At 37.2% G+C, this 15,268-nt stretch overlaps 1 protein-coding gene across 2 annotated transcripts in view; it reads right to left on the reverse strand.

Annotated features, from left to right (window-relative positions):
- Positions 1-15,268, reverse strand: part of LOC131045320 (DDRGK domain-containing protein 1) — a 117,356-nt gene that overhangs the window by 85,917 nt on the left and 16,171 nt on the right. For both annotated transcript variants that reach the window (XM_057978896.2, XM_057978895.2), the window contains exon 2: positions 6,380-6,476. In XM_057978896.2, coding sequence (XP_057834879.1) covers positions 6,380-6,476 — 97 coding nt within the window. The remainder of the gene's footprint in view (positions 1-6,379; positions 6,477-15,268) is intronic.

Here is a 15,268-nt window from a genome sequence, read left to right on the forward strand (position 1 = left end):
ATACTGTCATAATAAGAACAAGCATAGTACAGTCACAATGTTCCAAAGTGGCAAGGTAATGGCAAAGTTAACAAGTGATAGATATGTCAAAGAGATATAATGGTCCTGGGGTTAATGCTCAGTTGGCACATGAATTTTAAAGCCTATGACAGAGGTAAATGTATAGAATGACAATTTTACACATGAGCTCATACTGCAAGGACAATAATACAAGATACATCAGTTATTGCAGTGAATAAAGATCATTACAACAATCTAAAATTGTTCGAACAATTTTATTGTTCGAACAATCCAAATGTTTGGTCTATATGGAAAACTTCAAGAACATAGTAGCAGACTTGTCTCAAAGGCAGTTCTAAGTATGAAAGGCAGAGTTGAAAGATAACATGACAGTCCATAGAACGGGATAGAGAAAGGCCAACCCTACATGGAAGGGTATTGAGAAGTGACAGTCCTATGACTCAGACAAGAAGCACAAATCAGTAATAGGAGAGCACACCTCTTCCTCAATAGTCATAAGAAAATCACCTATTAATAAATATTATACCAATTTGATGAAAAATTAGTTATAGAAAAAAATATAGCAATTTGTAAAAGAGGGTTATGAGAAAATCCAAAGGGACTTCATAAGCAAATGTTTGAAGCATATTGGAGCAAGTTTATGACACATTTATGAGCATATGGGAGCAGCAAGATGGGGTTAGGCCCACCTTTTGGCTCTAAATGGCTTATGAGCAGCAAGATGGGGTTAGGCCCACTATCTTGCTCTAAATGGCTTATGAGCAGCAAGATGGGGTTAGGCCAACTTTTTGGCTCTAAATGGCTTATGAGCAACAAGATGGGATCGGGCCCTCTTTTTGGCTCTAAGTGGCTTATGAATGGCAAGGTGGGGATAGGCTCCCTTCCTGGCTCATGGGAGCAAAAGGGTGGGGTTAGGCCCCCATCCTGGCTCATGGGAGTAGTAAAGCGGGGTTAGGCCCCCCTCCTGGCTCATGGCAGTAGTAAGGCAAGGTTAGGCCCCCTTCCTAGCTCCTAACAAACCCTTTGATGCACTTACTTTTTGCACTTTCAAATACTTCTCTCTTTCTTCTTTCCTGCAGGGTAAAAAAAAATCAATGGATGCATTCTAGTCAATAAGAAGGGATCTAACAATACATGTATTTGCGTGTATGCTCCATGTCTGCATATATTCATGTGTATGCCCCGTGTTTGGTTCATACCTGATGTGTTTCCACTATGTCTACCCCAATGATTACTGTAAACACATTCCTATTATCATGAGAGATCTACTTTTGGTAGATCTAGAATATGAGAATAACTAGGAGAGAACCATAAGATATGAAGTTATTTAGAAAAGAACAATTTAAGGTCATAGATGGTGTCATGCTTCTAATCCTCATCTTAATATGCTGAAAGACTCACCCTCGCTTTGACTTGCAAAAAAATCCAATGTGCAAACATATGGCCAACCAAATCAGTTTCTGCAAATACAAGATGCCCTTGGTCCTTCTATTTGGAAGATGAGAGAAAACGTGTCTTAAATTATAACTTGCCTAAGTCACATTCAAATTAAAGGAGAAAATATATGCCTTAAATTGAATCCTATGATAATATCAGAATAAGCATAGAGAATGTGGACTATGAATTAGACTCCATGATCATTCAACTATTGCTTGAGGACAAGCAATTTTGAGAAGGGCGGACTGTCATGCCCCTAAACCAGATCGCAACCACTATTTATAACAAACCGAGGGATTAACAACAAAAAGGGACGACTCAACAAATAAAAATGAATAAAGTCGAACTAGTCTATATTAAGGACGGCCCCCTTGTTATGTCACCCCTCTTGGGGAATGATGAAATAAAAATACAATTAAATAAACTAAACTTGTCTTGGGCCAACCTCATAAAGATGAGCGCCCACTTTGGTGAAGGGAAATAAAAAAAATAAGATGCTATCTTGGCTGACACAGCTGTAGGAGGGGTTGCATCCATTGGATTAAGAAGTGCATTTACATGTATATGAGAGAGATCATTTGGAGTTTATTTGGGGAGGCAATGCATGGAATACTACTCAAATGCATAACAGAATTAGAAGAGTAGCAATGACTGTTAGAAACACAGTTGTCGTTGCAACAAAAGATCGACTTGTTAATGCCCAATACAACCGCGAGATTTAATGAATCCATGGGAGGCGATTAAACCATGTTGCAAACCCGAGCACTATGATGCATAACACAAGCAGACCAAGGGTACACACCTTGCAACAATCTCCCCCTCCAGCGCAAGCGAGGGGTTTGAACCCGTAACCTGGGCTCTGATACCACTTGTTAGAAACATGGTTGTCGTTGCACCAAAAGATCAACCTGTTAATGCCCGACACAACCACGAGATTTAATGAATCCACGGGCAGTGGTTAAACCATATCGCAAACCCGAGCACTACACTGCACAACACAAGGAGACCAAGGGCGAACACCTTGCAACAATGACATTATAAAGAGCAGTGATCATTGAGGGCAAATGTAGGGTAATTCACAACAAGGGAAATTACAAAAAAAGAGGGAATTAGTCGACTGAATTACTCGCTTCATCCATTACAAGTGAAAGAAGGCCAAATAGAATACGATCCCAAAAGGGGACATCACAATGGACCAGTATTTAACATAGAGCACTCATCAATATCAATGTCACATATTGAATTTACTCTTATTTTCTTAGAGCTATCGATTGTTCAAGGAGGATGAAGGATGGAAACTTCCAATTTCAGAATTTGAAGAATGTCATGTAGAGGGTTAGGCCCTCTAATGTTGTACAAGTGGTCACCAATTTAGCCTATGTATAGTGGTCACCAATTTAGCCTATGTATGTAATTTAGCCATCTTGATGGTGAAGGGTGCTTACAAACACATTCTTTGGATCCCATGTTGTGTTCATGTATTGAATAACATATTGAAAGACATTGAGAAGATAGAATGGGTGAAGACAATCGTGGCAGAAGCTAGAGACGTATAGATGTTCATTTGCAATTATCACATCTAGCTTACTTTGTTCAAGACTTTTTCAAGGAAACGATTTCTCAAGCCCATGTTAACTAGATACCCAGCTATTTCATTTCATTAGAGAGGACGCTTGAAATGCAAGAGCCTCTACATTTAATAGTAGTTAATTCAAAGTGAGGTAGACTATACAAGGCAAGCATGACCAAAGGAAAAAGTGTGAAACAAAAGATTCTTAAAGATGATTGATGGTCCACAGGGAGGTAAGAAATTGCTGATTCTATTATTAAAAATAATAAAAAGTTATATAATTAATGTTTCTAACTTGCAAATTATTTTCACTCTTTGTGCTAGCATTCACTCCTTGTCATTTGAATCTTAATCATTTTTGAAATTTTAATTTTTGTAACTTGTTTGCACTTGCAAATATGTTGATACAAAACCTACTTGCCTTGGAGAGATTTACGAGAAATTTGATAGCATGCTTGGGAAGATGAAGCAAACCATTCAAAAAAAGGATCCTACATTGGGATTTTATGAGGAGCATATTAGACCCATTGTGACGCAATAGTGGAACACCATGAATGTCCTTTCTCTAAATCCCAAATGCTATTTAGTAAGACCTAAGAGAGTACCTCCATCTCAAGATGAAGAGGTGAAAGAGCAGCTCATGAAAGCCTTTCCAAAACGGTATATCAATGAGGAGTCTCCTTTACTTCTCACACAAAGGTTAACCTTTGTCAATCTTCATGCCAACATCCAACAAACTATAGGCAAGGATAGATAAAAGCTACAATTGCCCAAATCAACCCTATTAGATGGTGGATGTGACATGGCAATAATGCACCAAAGTTGGGGATGCTTGCCATTCACCTCCTTTCACAGCAGGTGAATTCCTTTGCTACAGAGAGGAATAGATCCACATACAACTTCATTCAATCAATCAAGGCAAACAACCTGAACTCTCAACAAGTAGGGATCTTGGTGGTTGTGCATAGTGCCTCGCAACTTCAAAATCAAAAAACTCTTGAGTATTGCTAGAAACCAACCACCCACTATGCCATATAGATTGATGAAGAGGCACAAAAAAGATTGGTTGGGGGATCTATTTGATGAGACAACACCTCATAGTGGCAATGGCTCAGACTTAAACTTCGATTTTAATACAGTGTTACCAGATGTTAATTAGGGCTAGCTACATTTTCTTTATTTTTTTATTTTGTAGTTAAAACTTGCAGCCTTTGCGCACTTGGTTGTATTTTTTATTCAATACATATGCACATTTACAATGAAAGCAATTAAATTTTGTTAATTTGTTTGTTGACTTTCACATTTAATCTTAACTCAAGTCAAATATTATGCATCAAGGTTCTATACTATCTATGATAAATACCTTATCAATTTTATCATATGAATATTTGAAATGTCCTTATATTTTAAAATTCTCTTTCTTTTTAACATCCATACCCTAACCCTCCCAAGAAACCTAAAAAGGTGCAAAAGAATTTGTCTGTAGAAACCAGCAAGGGCAAGGGTTCTCCTTTAGCGGTGGGAGCTAAGTTTGCGAAGAAAGTCAAGAGGAAAGGGAAAGGTTCTGCCCTTGTGATATCTGATAGTTCCCAGGAGCATGATGTTCCTATCTCCCCTCCTAACTCTGAGGACTCTCTTTCTCCTCATGACAAGGAGGGGAGTTCTCAGGTGTTCGTGGACTTGAGCTTTCAGGATTTTCAGCCCAAGAAGGAGATTTCTTTTGGGGTTTTGGAGACTGCCAAAAACAGCTCTGTGTATTTCTTTAGACTCTTCAGATGGGCTTTTCATGAGATTAAAAGCCTCAACCTCAAACAGAGAGCCCTTTCTTCTAAGATTAAAGACTTACATGCGAAGGAGGATATGGGGGAGAAATTGCTAGTTACTACTGAGCCCATGCATTCTGGTGGTGTGAAGGAGAAGCCTCAAGGGACCTCTGTTTGTGCCCTTTGGAATGAAGATGAGAAGAAAATGATGGCGGATTGTTTAACCAAGAATGTGGAAGCAATTGAAAAGATGAAGAGAGGTATGATAACAAGTTTAGGGAAGCGGAACAGAGGATCAATAAATGTGAGACCACCCTGCGCAAAATTGTTAAATCCTCAGCTGATAATATGAGTACTATGGTGGCCAGGCTTGAAAAACTTCACCAAGATAGGGTTTTTGTTGACCTGGACTAGGATAAAGATCTGGGTACTGAGGATACTTCCGGTCCGAGCAAGAGAACTAGGGCAAGTACGAAGAAGAAGACTACTAATCTACTGCAAGACATCCTGGAGTTGAAGAAAGCGGCCCAGAAGATGAATCGACTTGAAGCTGAAGTTGCTGATACTTTAAAGAACCTAGATTAGTGTTGTTTCTTCTAGTGCTATTGTGTTCTTCTGCTAGTGCTATTGTGTTCTTCTGCTGGCGTTTTGGTGGCTTTTTGATGGTGTTGGGTTGGGTTTCTCTCTGTTTGTCTTGTTTTCCTGTCAGTCTTGTTGTCTTTCTGGTCAGTTCTATTTTGTTGGGCTTTAATGATACATTATATATAATTTTCTTGTAAAAGGTTTCAGGTCCCTTCAAAACTTGTTTTTGCCTTAATCAAAAACATCCATGCCCTAAAAAAGGGCCTCCAAAATAGGCAAACCCCTATCCCCCTAGTGTCCATGTCTTGTAAACTTGGTGGAATGTAAATATTTAGAGGATCTCCTAGAAGGCCTAATGATAGATGTTATAGATTTTTTACACACAGCTATTTCAAAATTTCTAGTGAGCAGAAGTATTGTTAAGCTATGTGTCCTTGCCCAACAACCAAAATGATAGGCAATTTCTTTACTTTGTTTGCAATTAAGATCCAAAACCCTAATATTTAACTTGTACACATGAATATTGTAAAAAGATAGAGGTCATTGCCTTTGACTCTACAGTTTAGTTTAGCTTTACATTACAAGGGATCTATCCCTTCTAATTCGAAGAAAATTTATCGTTACACACTATTTCGTTGTCTTGTACCAAAAGGTGCAAATTAAATAGCTAAGACCATGTCTCCCCATTATAAAAAGTTAATGAAATGGAAGGTTTCAAAAAGATGAAAAGCTTCCAAATGAAAACTTCATGGTATCCTTAAAATATCCTAGAAGTTCTAATTATTGTATGAATAGAAATGCATCAAAATCAATCTTAAGTGATACACTAAAGATACTTCCACAAACAACGAAATATCAAATGTGAATTATTTCAAGCCTTACAGACTTTATCATCTCAAAGAACGCTAAGGACATTCATTCTCTATTTTAGCCCATTATCAAATTAATATTCCCAAACAAAAATGCACATAATGTAAAGAATTAGGTATGGCTAAATTTGATAAACCTTCTGAATTTAGAGCTGCTGATGAAGTACTTGCTACAGTACGCCTACGCATTCGCCGATTTATAGGCTGCCTTACTGGAAGGTTGACAACAGGAACCTGAAATTCCAGTTTATTTCAGTCTATCATTGATGAAAGAAAATCCTAAAGTTAAAATAATTGATTATTCCACATCTTTACAACTTCCAAAAATAAAAAATAAAGAAATAATTACTACTGAGATTTAATTCAGAAACGCATTAAAAAAAACAGTTGAACAGCATGCAATCAAAAAAGGCCATATATACAAGACAATCAAGCCTTGATAAGTTAACTGATGTCTGGTTAAAGACAGTCCTACACCAAAAGGAACTGCACATCAACCCAGAAGAAGCAAAATATTGAAGCATTCATTAGTAGAAGGAAGGAAAAACAATCTTGTAATCCACAGGCTAAGCTTTCTGAATTATATAATATTATAATGTGCCAGCCTTTGTCTCTTCTCTCTTCAAGCTGAGGATGGTGTCCATGGGAGAGAAATGTGAGATACAACATTCTAGCAAGCTCTGTTCAATGATTATTAACAAAAAGTCCAGTATCTGCTGACTTACTAAGCAAAAGTTCACCTACTATGTTCGATGTGTTGAAAATATTTGTCATTGATGTCAAAGGCACTCATGTAAGATTGTTTAAATGTTTATAATGAATATCAAAGCAAAATCAGAATAGTTCGTTATACATTCCCATTGAAGAAAGTAGGTGAAATGAGAAGACTGGCATAGAGATATTCATATGTTTAAATTAAAGATTTAAACATAATACACAGTCCACAGCAATCTGTATGCCTAGTCTGCAAGGTTGATTATTGAAGACACAGAGGCACGTGATATTGATATTGAAAGCAGCAATTAATGTATATTATAAAGCAGCGAAGTAAAGTAATAAGGTAGCACTTATTAATGAAATGGCACTGATAGTTTAATCTGCTGCGATCTTGAAATGCACAGTAAGCTTCAACTAGTCACAGGAGGTGATGATGAAACTTGTGGATGCATCCAGATTCTCTCAATACGAACAAAGAACAAACCTGTGTTGATAGGAGAACCAAGTCTTAGCAAGACTGCAAAATCTGAAGGGCTTGCCCAATGTACAGTGCAAGGAGATGTTCCACAGGCATTTATGAATCGCAAGTTGATCACTGATTGCTTGAGAAAAATATGAAGGAGAGTTCGAGGACAGGCTAAAGGCTATAATTATTTTGTGGAGGCAATAACAGCAAACATAGAAAGGATAATCATGGATGCATCTCGAGCTATCTACCCAAACGGTGGTTTACTATGCAGCGATCTTATTTAGGTAAGCAATATTATCGACTCTACGATAACCATTGATAAGGCAGTGAATCATTAATACAAGGAATAATGTAATGTCACCTTGTCCGCTCTAGTTTGTTTCGGCATCTGTTGGCCAATTCTAAGACCCGTTGGTCAGTCAGAGGCAGAATTAGGGTTTCCTATTTTCTAGGAGGATGTTTCGGCATTTTTGGTTGCCTGCATGTTGGAGTTTGTCAATTTGGGTTCTGGATTCCTTCTAGGTTTTTGGAAAGTTTCGCAATGATGTTACATGCATAGCAAGCAGCAGAGTTTGGCAAACTTACTATTTTTAGTAAGTGGACGCAAGAGCAACTTATTTCTCTGGGTTTTTCTGGGTTTTCATAGAGCTTCGCGATAGTGTAACATGCAAATGAATCTGAAGACTTTTTTTGGACTTACTATTTTTAGTAAGTTGCGATGACTGCTCAGAATCTGGTAAAAATCACTTTGGAAACACTCACTATTTTTAGTAGTGTGCTATTTATAGTAAGTACTATTTTTGGCAGGTTGTTATGGTCCAATTTAGAAGTTATGGCAAGCAGTGCAGTTTTCAGGATTCCGGCCTTCAATTATTTTGAGCAATATTCGGTATATGACAATTAAAATATTTTTTAATACTTTATTATTTTCCCCTTGGCCTAGGCGTAAATGGTGTATGACATTAAGGGAGTCGATTTGATATTTAATTTATCAACTTATAGCCGAAGTCTGGACGTCCATGGAGGTGTTTTTCATTAAAAGGGATTATGACTTTACAGGTATATTTGATATTTGCTTAAGGGAGAAATACATTGTTGCTAAATAAAACATTTAGAAGTCATTTCCCTAAGTTTATGTTGAGCGCTCACTTATTATATTATTGGCAATTTTAATAAAGTGACTCATCTATGCACTTGGGCGATTTGGAAAGGAGATGGAATGAAATGAAATGAAAGGCAAATTAAAAGAAATTTGAATGTCAATGTTTAATCCCATATTGGAGGGAAAGGAAGTTCGATTTGGAGAGAAGATTATAAATAAAGGCCTTGGGCTCTCATTTTGGGTATCCATGAATATTATAACGAAGTGTTGTCGGAATGCTGATTGGATGCTTCGAGGATTGTCTCCTCCTAGATTGAATGCTTGGCTTCTCGCTTGAAAGATAGCGACTAGCTGAGACTTGGGACTGTTCTTCACTGGGGAGAATAGATGGAATTCATTGTGAAGTTTGTGTTTGAAGTTTTCTAATTTTGGAGTGCTGTGTGTGTGTTCCAGGTTGCTGATTTTCAGTGTGCTGTAGGTGTGTTTTGCTCATAAGTCTCTGTGTGGTTTTCTGACGGTTCTGGGTATTGGCTCGTTATTTCTCTATGCTCTAGGCGATCATTCCTCTAAGCTTTTAGCACTTATCTTGGAGTCTTTAATTTTATAATTGCAAATCAATTTTCTGCCCTAACCACACCATGCTGGAGCTGCCTTGGGATACATGCAAAATAGTTTTGGGTATGTTTGATGTGTTTTGTCAGTTCTAGCTTAATCGCCTATCTCCTAGTTTTCATTTGCATCTGATTTGGGGTCATTTCATTCTGTGTGAGCAAAGTTGTGAGCAATTTTGTGAGTTTTGTAGTTGCTGGTCTGCGTATTTCCAGCTTGTTGTTTGCATATCAGATTCTGAAATTGATAGTGAGAAGGGTGTTTTTTGGAGTGGTTAGTTATTGGTGGTTTTGGAGTGCATATCTTATAATTTGCAGCAATGGGCAGCGATGTTCTTATTCTGAAATCTCATGCTATATATTGTAAAGCTGATTAGTAGTACTAACAGCTAATTCTTTCTGGAATTGTAACACAAGACCCGCTGAGTAAGTGGAAGAGGTTGGCCTTGCCACCTATCTTTCTTATTGTAATGTTGTCCTCCCACTAGATAAGCAGTTGAGTAGATTGTATTTATCATTTTCAGTCATCCCACTGAATAAGTGGTTGAGTGATTGTTATTTACTTCAGTGTCATTGGCATTGTGATTGGCTGGTCAAACTATCGACTTCTTGTTATAATTTCTACTACCCGCTGGACAAGCAAAAGGGGTTGGCTTGCCGCCTAGTATTGTAATTTCCAATTAATTTTGGAAGCTAACAATCTCCTTATCACCGTATGCTCTCACTTCCCACATTGGGCTCTTGGTGATCAAAAAGTGGAAGGGTTACCTTTCAGAAGCATTTTGATTATCATTTTTCTAACCCTAACATGTGCTTGTGATGTTTGTAACTGGAAAAATTTGAAAAAAATCAAGGGGGATATTTCAAATAACAATTCACATAAGGAGGAGATAAGATCATTAACAAGTTGAACATCATTAACAGCAATTAAAGGAGACAAATCGATTAATGGAAAGAGACACAAATTACATTAGAAGGTAATCATTTTGTCATAGAAGACAATGATTAATTAATTAATCAGAGGCAGCGATTTATGAAGACAAAGGTCAGCAATTTATATGCTTAAGTCAAAGACTTATTAAAGCAGAAATAAGAAGCATTTGAAGTAAGGAGTGCGATCTGTGTTAAGCAAACATTACAAAGGAAGCAGCGACTATGGTTGTTAATGCAGTGATCTCCTAATGATAAAAAACAATAAATAATATGAAGTGACTATAATGCAAAGTGTGATCTTATTAAGCAAAGTGATGTAATTTGATAATGCTTGGTGTCTATTACCAAACATAAGATTAGCATTTGTTTATTAACTTGAAAGGAGATCCATTTGTAAAGTTCGCCTCTCTTGTGAAAAGGCACGAGATGGTATACACTATACATAAGGAATATAACATGGAGTTTTTAAGTGAGCACGTGGTAAAGAAAATATTATATATAAAAAGGGTAGAGAAGTATGTGTGAGTAAAATATAAAAGTGTGTGTTGGGGTGTGGAGAAATATAAAAATGCATGTCTTTTAGATAGAAGGCATAGTTTGAAGGTATGTAAGGAAGATTTAAATTAGTTATGAATGATGAGTATGTTCCTCAATGTAATACAGATTTGATAAGAGGAAGATGAAAAGATAAGATTGCAGGTTTGATGAGAAGGATAAAGGAGTTATATAGCAAATTTATATGAGTTTTATAGCAGATTTATATGAGGAGTTAGAGATCATTTCATAGCAGATTTGAAGAATAAGTTGAGAGGAAGAATTATAGTATAATAGGATCATCCATCATCAATTTAAAGGTTGAAATTTGAATGAGGGGTTGGTGCCTCTAGTGGGTTAAGCACTCATGAAAAGAATGAGGTTTGGTGCCTCTAGTGGGTTGATACCTACGAATTTGTAAGATAAGTTTCCTATATATAAGGAAGATATTTTGTCGTGGTTTTCTCCGTTAAAGGTTTCCACATATATATCCTATGTTCTACTTGTTGATTTTAGTCCTTTAGATTAATACAATACTCAGAAAATAGAATTTATCTTTAATTTCCAGATTACTATTAATTGCTGTTAGTGTTTTAGGAGTTTCCAGAATTAAACAAAAGTAGAGAAATGAACAAAAAGAACACAAAACACACAAGTACCCTGGGAAAACCTCCTAGGAGGAAAAACCCAGCCAGAAAAGATCCTCAGATCTGATTATGGATTATGAGTAGTAATCTGATTACAATACTTATCTCAGTTTACCCTTAGGGCTAATGGCATCTTCAAGTGGTTTCGGATCTGCCCCTTAATCAGTTTCAGATCTGCCTTTTTGTTGTATCAATCATCAACCAAGAATTTGATCTTGAAATGGCTTGTATGTCTCCAGCTGATGACTGTAGTCAAGTTCAGAACAGCAGGTCATTCATATCTCAGTTTACCCTTAGGGCTAATGGCATCTTCAAGTGGTTTCGGATCTGCCCCTTAATCAGTTTCAGATCTGCCTTTTTGTTGTATCAATCATCAACCAAGGATTTGATCTTGAAATGGCTTGTATGTCTCCAGCTGATGACTGTAGTCAAGTTCAGAACAGCAGGTCATTCAAATGGCAGATTGCTTGATAAAGGTAACTCCCTTAGCAGCAGAGATGGATCGCTTTATGCCCAGCAGATAAAAGACTAAGTTCGTTGTCCTTCAGATCAGATTCAAGTTTGCTGTCCTTCAGATCAGATTCGCATGCATGAGAGAGTAGATGTGTTGAGTTATGAATGAAGTGAAGTTGACCTTTATTTATATGAGGTGAGAGATCTAGTTAGGTCAGCTTTTACATTAATAATAGCTTTTAATTATTAATATCTTTTCCTTGAGCGAATTGCCTTATAGGGTCAGCCCTATTTATGGGGAGCACGTTTCCTTAGTGTGACGTGAGTATTTAGGGAGTGGCGTGTGAGAGAGGGCCCAGCCCTACACGTTAAAGAGGGGCCAGCCCTTTGGGCAGATTCCAATGTTGCAGCCCTTTGGGCGGATTCCAATGTTGCCTAAGGCAATTGGAATCCTCCCCTCCTACCTAATTACAATCAACACTTGTGTTACATGGTAGTTAAATTTCATGTGAATATTTATATGAAATGAATATGCTTTGGGATTACATTATGTGCTCTTGTCGTTAAGTTGAAAAAGTAAAAGTTCGACATTATACTGATTCACCCAACCCCCTGCGCTCCGCCCCCCCCCACATCCTAAATGCATTGAATCCAATTCTTAGCATATTTCCAACAGCCAATCATAGTAGGAATTTAAGGGGAAGACCTGGTAGGATGCCTGGAGACTGTCCTCATAGTTAAGCCCAAGAGCACAGAACAACCAACCAAGTCAATTTGACCCTTTGGCCCACAAGCTAACCAACTTGGGGTGGGCTACTTAATTGAAGGATGCCCGGATAATGATTCATCACAACTAAGCCCAAGAGCATGGAACAACCAACCAAGTCAATTCGACCTCTTGACCCACAAGCTAACTAGCTTGGGTGAGCTACTTAATCGAGGGAACCAGTATTGTTGCATCTCACTAATCCAAGATATGATTGCAATCACGTTATTATATATCATAGATGGCTGCCTTATTTTCTGAACTCAACTCAGACTCAGAAATCTTATTCCATTGATTTTGATCCTTCCACTTCTTAATTAATCTTCACCTTTCTCGTACTTCTCAAACCTGTCTTTACTACTTTACAAATCTGCATATATCCCATTTAAGATCTGCATATATTATTCTTCTAGATCTACATATGTTCCTTGTTCTAAATATGTGTATATTCCTCCTAAATCTGCTTAAATTGCTGAAATTCGTATAACTTACATCTTATATTTTTTGTACCTTCATATCTTATTGGGGAGACACACTTCTTTGAAGGGAGATATTCATTTAGACGGTCATCTCCTGATTGCTGTCTTATTATTCAAGTCAGACCTGTTTTCTGATTATAGATCAAATTCGTATTTCCATTCCTTCGATGCCCCTTCAATGGCCCCAAATGGGTAGGTCTCCCCCCTTTTATATCTTCCATGGTGGGATGAATAGTCACCACCTTATTTACCATCACAACCCTTAACCAAAGGGTGCATCACTTCCATCACTGCCCAAAACCTTTTTATTGTGTCAGCTCTTAGGTAAATAACTCCATGGGCCATCTTAACATTAATCATGCTACTGCTCAAGAGGAATAATTCTGAGTCGGCCTCTAGTAAAAATATTCCTGAGTTGGCCTCTAAATGTCATTTATGCTAGTCACTTGGAATTATTATAAGTGTAACCAACTAGTATCTAAGAATAGAATGGCCAACCAGTATTAGAATTGTCGGCCAGTATTTGCTAAATGTTAGGTTATTTTCAGGGATCTGATCAGTATATAGGAGTCTCTCATTCCCTTGAAGAGTGCAATTTGTAATAATCTGCTGGTGCTATGGCAGGGGCATGACAAGCTCACAAGAGCAGAACATCTCAAAATGACAGAAAAAGAGCTGCATTTGTGATTTTTCGATCCTTGGGATTGCCTATAAATGAAAGCTGGCTGGGTACATATGGAACAATCTATAAATGCAAACAAAGGGGCGATACAAAAGGAATCGTTTCCTCTTAGAAACCTACCCTTTTATCTGCTCATTCAGCCGCACATTGTGGAACTGTTAGCTAATACAAATTGGCAGTTGCAAAACACTAGGACAGTCATGCATCTGCTAGGGCTATTATACAAGTTCTTGAAATAATAGGGTAACAGGACTGTAGCAGCAAAAAAAAATTAGGGAAAAAATAAGATTAAAAAACTGTAAAAAATGTTGAAAAGAGAGAGAAAAAATACTTGTTTTCGAAATCTAAAGGCATTTCCATAGCACAGAGATATAGAAAGCAAAAAAAATAGAGTTTAGCCCATGAATTGTCTAAAATAGAGAGTGTAGCCCATAAATTGTCCAGATGAAAAGTTTGTCTAAAATAGCAGAATGTAGTGTATGCTAGCAAATGATTCTTTCGTAAAGTTTGCATTTAGTTGATAAAGTTATTGCTAAGTTAAAAATAAAACATTTTTGCTGAATGATATGTGAGTAAACCTCTAGTCTTGTTGTATGATGTAAGCAGATGGTAAAATACAACAACTGCATTCCAGATTATTATTAATATCAAAAGAAAGTTCAATCATAGAGACTGCACTATCATAACAAACTCTGAAACCTTCAAAAACTTAGTAAGACCCTAGGTTGTCAGGAGACTGGTACTGGTACTGATACAGAAGTTTGGTACTAGTACTGCTATGTCTATTTTTTTAAATAGGAGATAGGGATACTTGGAGACGCCATTTTTTCGTATAATTTAATAATTTATAGAAAATATCATGACATTGAACTTTCTGTTGAACACTATATTTGAAAATAAAAATATATAAAAAAATGTATGTTTCCATAAGCATGAAGACTAAAGGATGTTTCGGCCAGCAAATTGTATCGAGCACTGCAAAAGACGTTTCATCGAAAGAGTATTTTCATCGAAAAGAGGTACGTAAAGCACCATGCAAAAGTATTTCGACAAAAGGTTACCTTCGATGAATACAAAGAACCGTTCATCGATACCCCAAGTTTCATCGAAAAGGTAAAAGCAAAAGGCGAAAAGGCAAAAGGTGATTTCGAAGGAATATCATTACCGAAGAAACTCAAAAGGCATTCATCGAAATGCAAGTTTTCATCGATGAACATGACGTCGAACAAAGGCAAAGTTGTTTCATCGATAAAGAGGGATATCGATGAAAAAAGGATATCGATGAACATACATAGGCCTTCACCGAAGAAAGAAACTCACCGAAAAGAATGATTTCGATGGAAATTGCAAGTGACTTATCGAAAAAGGGGTTTATCGATGAAAGACTGATTTCGATGAGTCTTAAAAGCGGCTTCTCGACATGAGCTATTCGCCGAAACAATAGCATCGAAGAAAATGAGCTTTCGATGGAAGATTTAAACACTCGGCCGAAGACAAGGGTTTCATCGATAACTTGAAATATGAGCACTTTGAGCGAACTGTACTTCCCGCGAAAGAGTTAAAGGCCCAATTGAAGAGTGTCACATCTGCAATTAAGTTTAAACACTTGAGTAGCCGTTATAGATGCAGAACATTA

Source organism: Cryptomeria japonica, chromosome 8 (assembly GCF_030272615.1).
Source record: "Cryptomeria japonica chromosome 8, Sugi_1.0, whole genome shotgun sequence".
NCBI classification, from domain to species: domain Eukaryota; kingdom Viridiplantae; phylum Streptophyta; class Pinopsida; order Cupressales; family Cupressaceae; genus Cryptomeria; species Cryptomeria japonica.